This window comes from Penaeus monodon, chromosome 24 (assembly GCF_015228065.2).
Source record: "Penaeus monodon isolate SGIC_2016 chromosome 24, NSTDA_Pmon_1, whole genome shotgun sequence".
NCBI classification, from domain to species: domain Eukaryota; kingdom Metazoa; phylum Arthropoda; class Malacostraca; order Decapoda; family Penaeidae; genus Penaeus; species Penaeus monodon.
In genome coordinates this window covers 4,786,687-4,787,199 of record NC_051409.1, presented here as the reverse complement: position 1 = coordinate 4,787,199, position 513 = coordinate 4,786,687, and the positions used below count along the sequence as shown (strand labels likewise).

The window sequence follows — 513 nt, the reverse complement described above, 5'->3', positions numbered from 1 at the left end:
CTTCACTTCCCCTTTCCGTAGCCTCTCTGTAGTAATTGAATAATGACCGGAACCCCTGTTATCCAGCTGGTTGTGGCTACCATAGCCTTTGGCATGGGCATCGATAAGCCTGATGTGCGCTTTGTGATCCACCACTGCATATCCAAGTCCATGGAAAATTTCTACCAGGTAAGAGTCAGGGGCTTGCGGTCAGAGTTAAATGTGAAGATAATTGCATAGAGAGGATAATTTTGGCACCTTCAAAGTAGTGTGAGAAATAGTTAAAATGGCTAAAAGTTTTTAAAAGTTCATGAATGTGTTTGATTGTGTGGAGGAGAGAAAGAGAGAGCTGATTAAGGAATAAATGTCAAAAATAAGAGGAAAGATATCTAGTTTCTGACGTTTTCAAAATAGATACTTTGCAGAGCTCCTTATATAATAGAGAAGTATAATGGAGAATAATAGTATAATAGCATAAAGAAGTATAGTACAAGAAAATTGGTAAAGCAGTAAAATACCAAATAGCAGTATAAT

At 37.0% G+C, this 513-nt stretch overlaps 1 protein-coding gene across 1 annotated transcript in view; it reads left to right on the top strand.

Moving 5' to 3' along the window:
• The window catches only part of LOC119588493 (ATP-dependent DNA helicase Q1-like), a gene marked incomplete at its 5' end in the record, with an annotated part of 8,296 nt that overhangs the window by 4,056 nt on the left and 3,727 nt on the right, over nucleotides 1-513 (top strand). Inside the window, 1 exon segment of the mRNA XM_037937138.1 lies at nucleotides 67-168. Coding sequence (XP_037793066.1) covers nucleotides 67-168 — 102 coding nt within the window.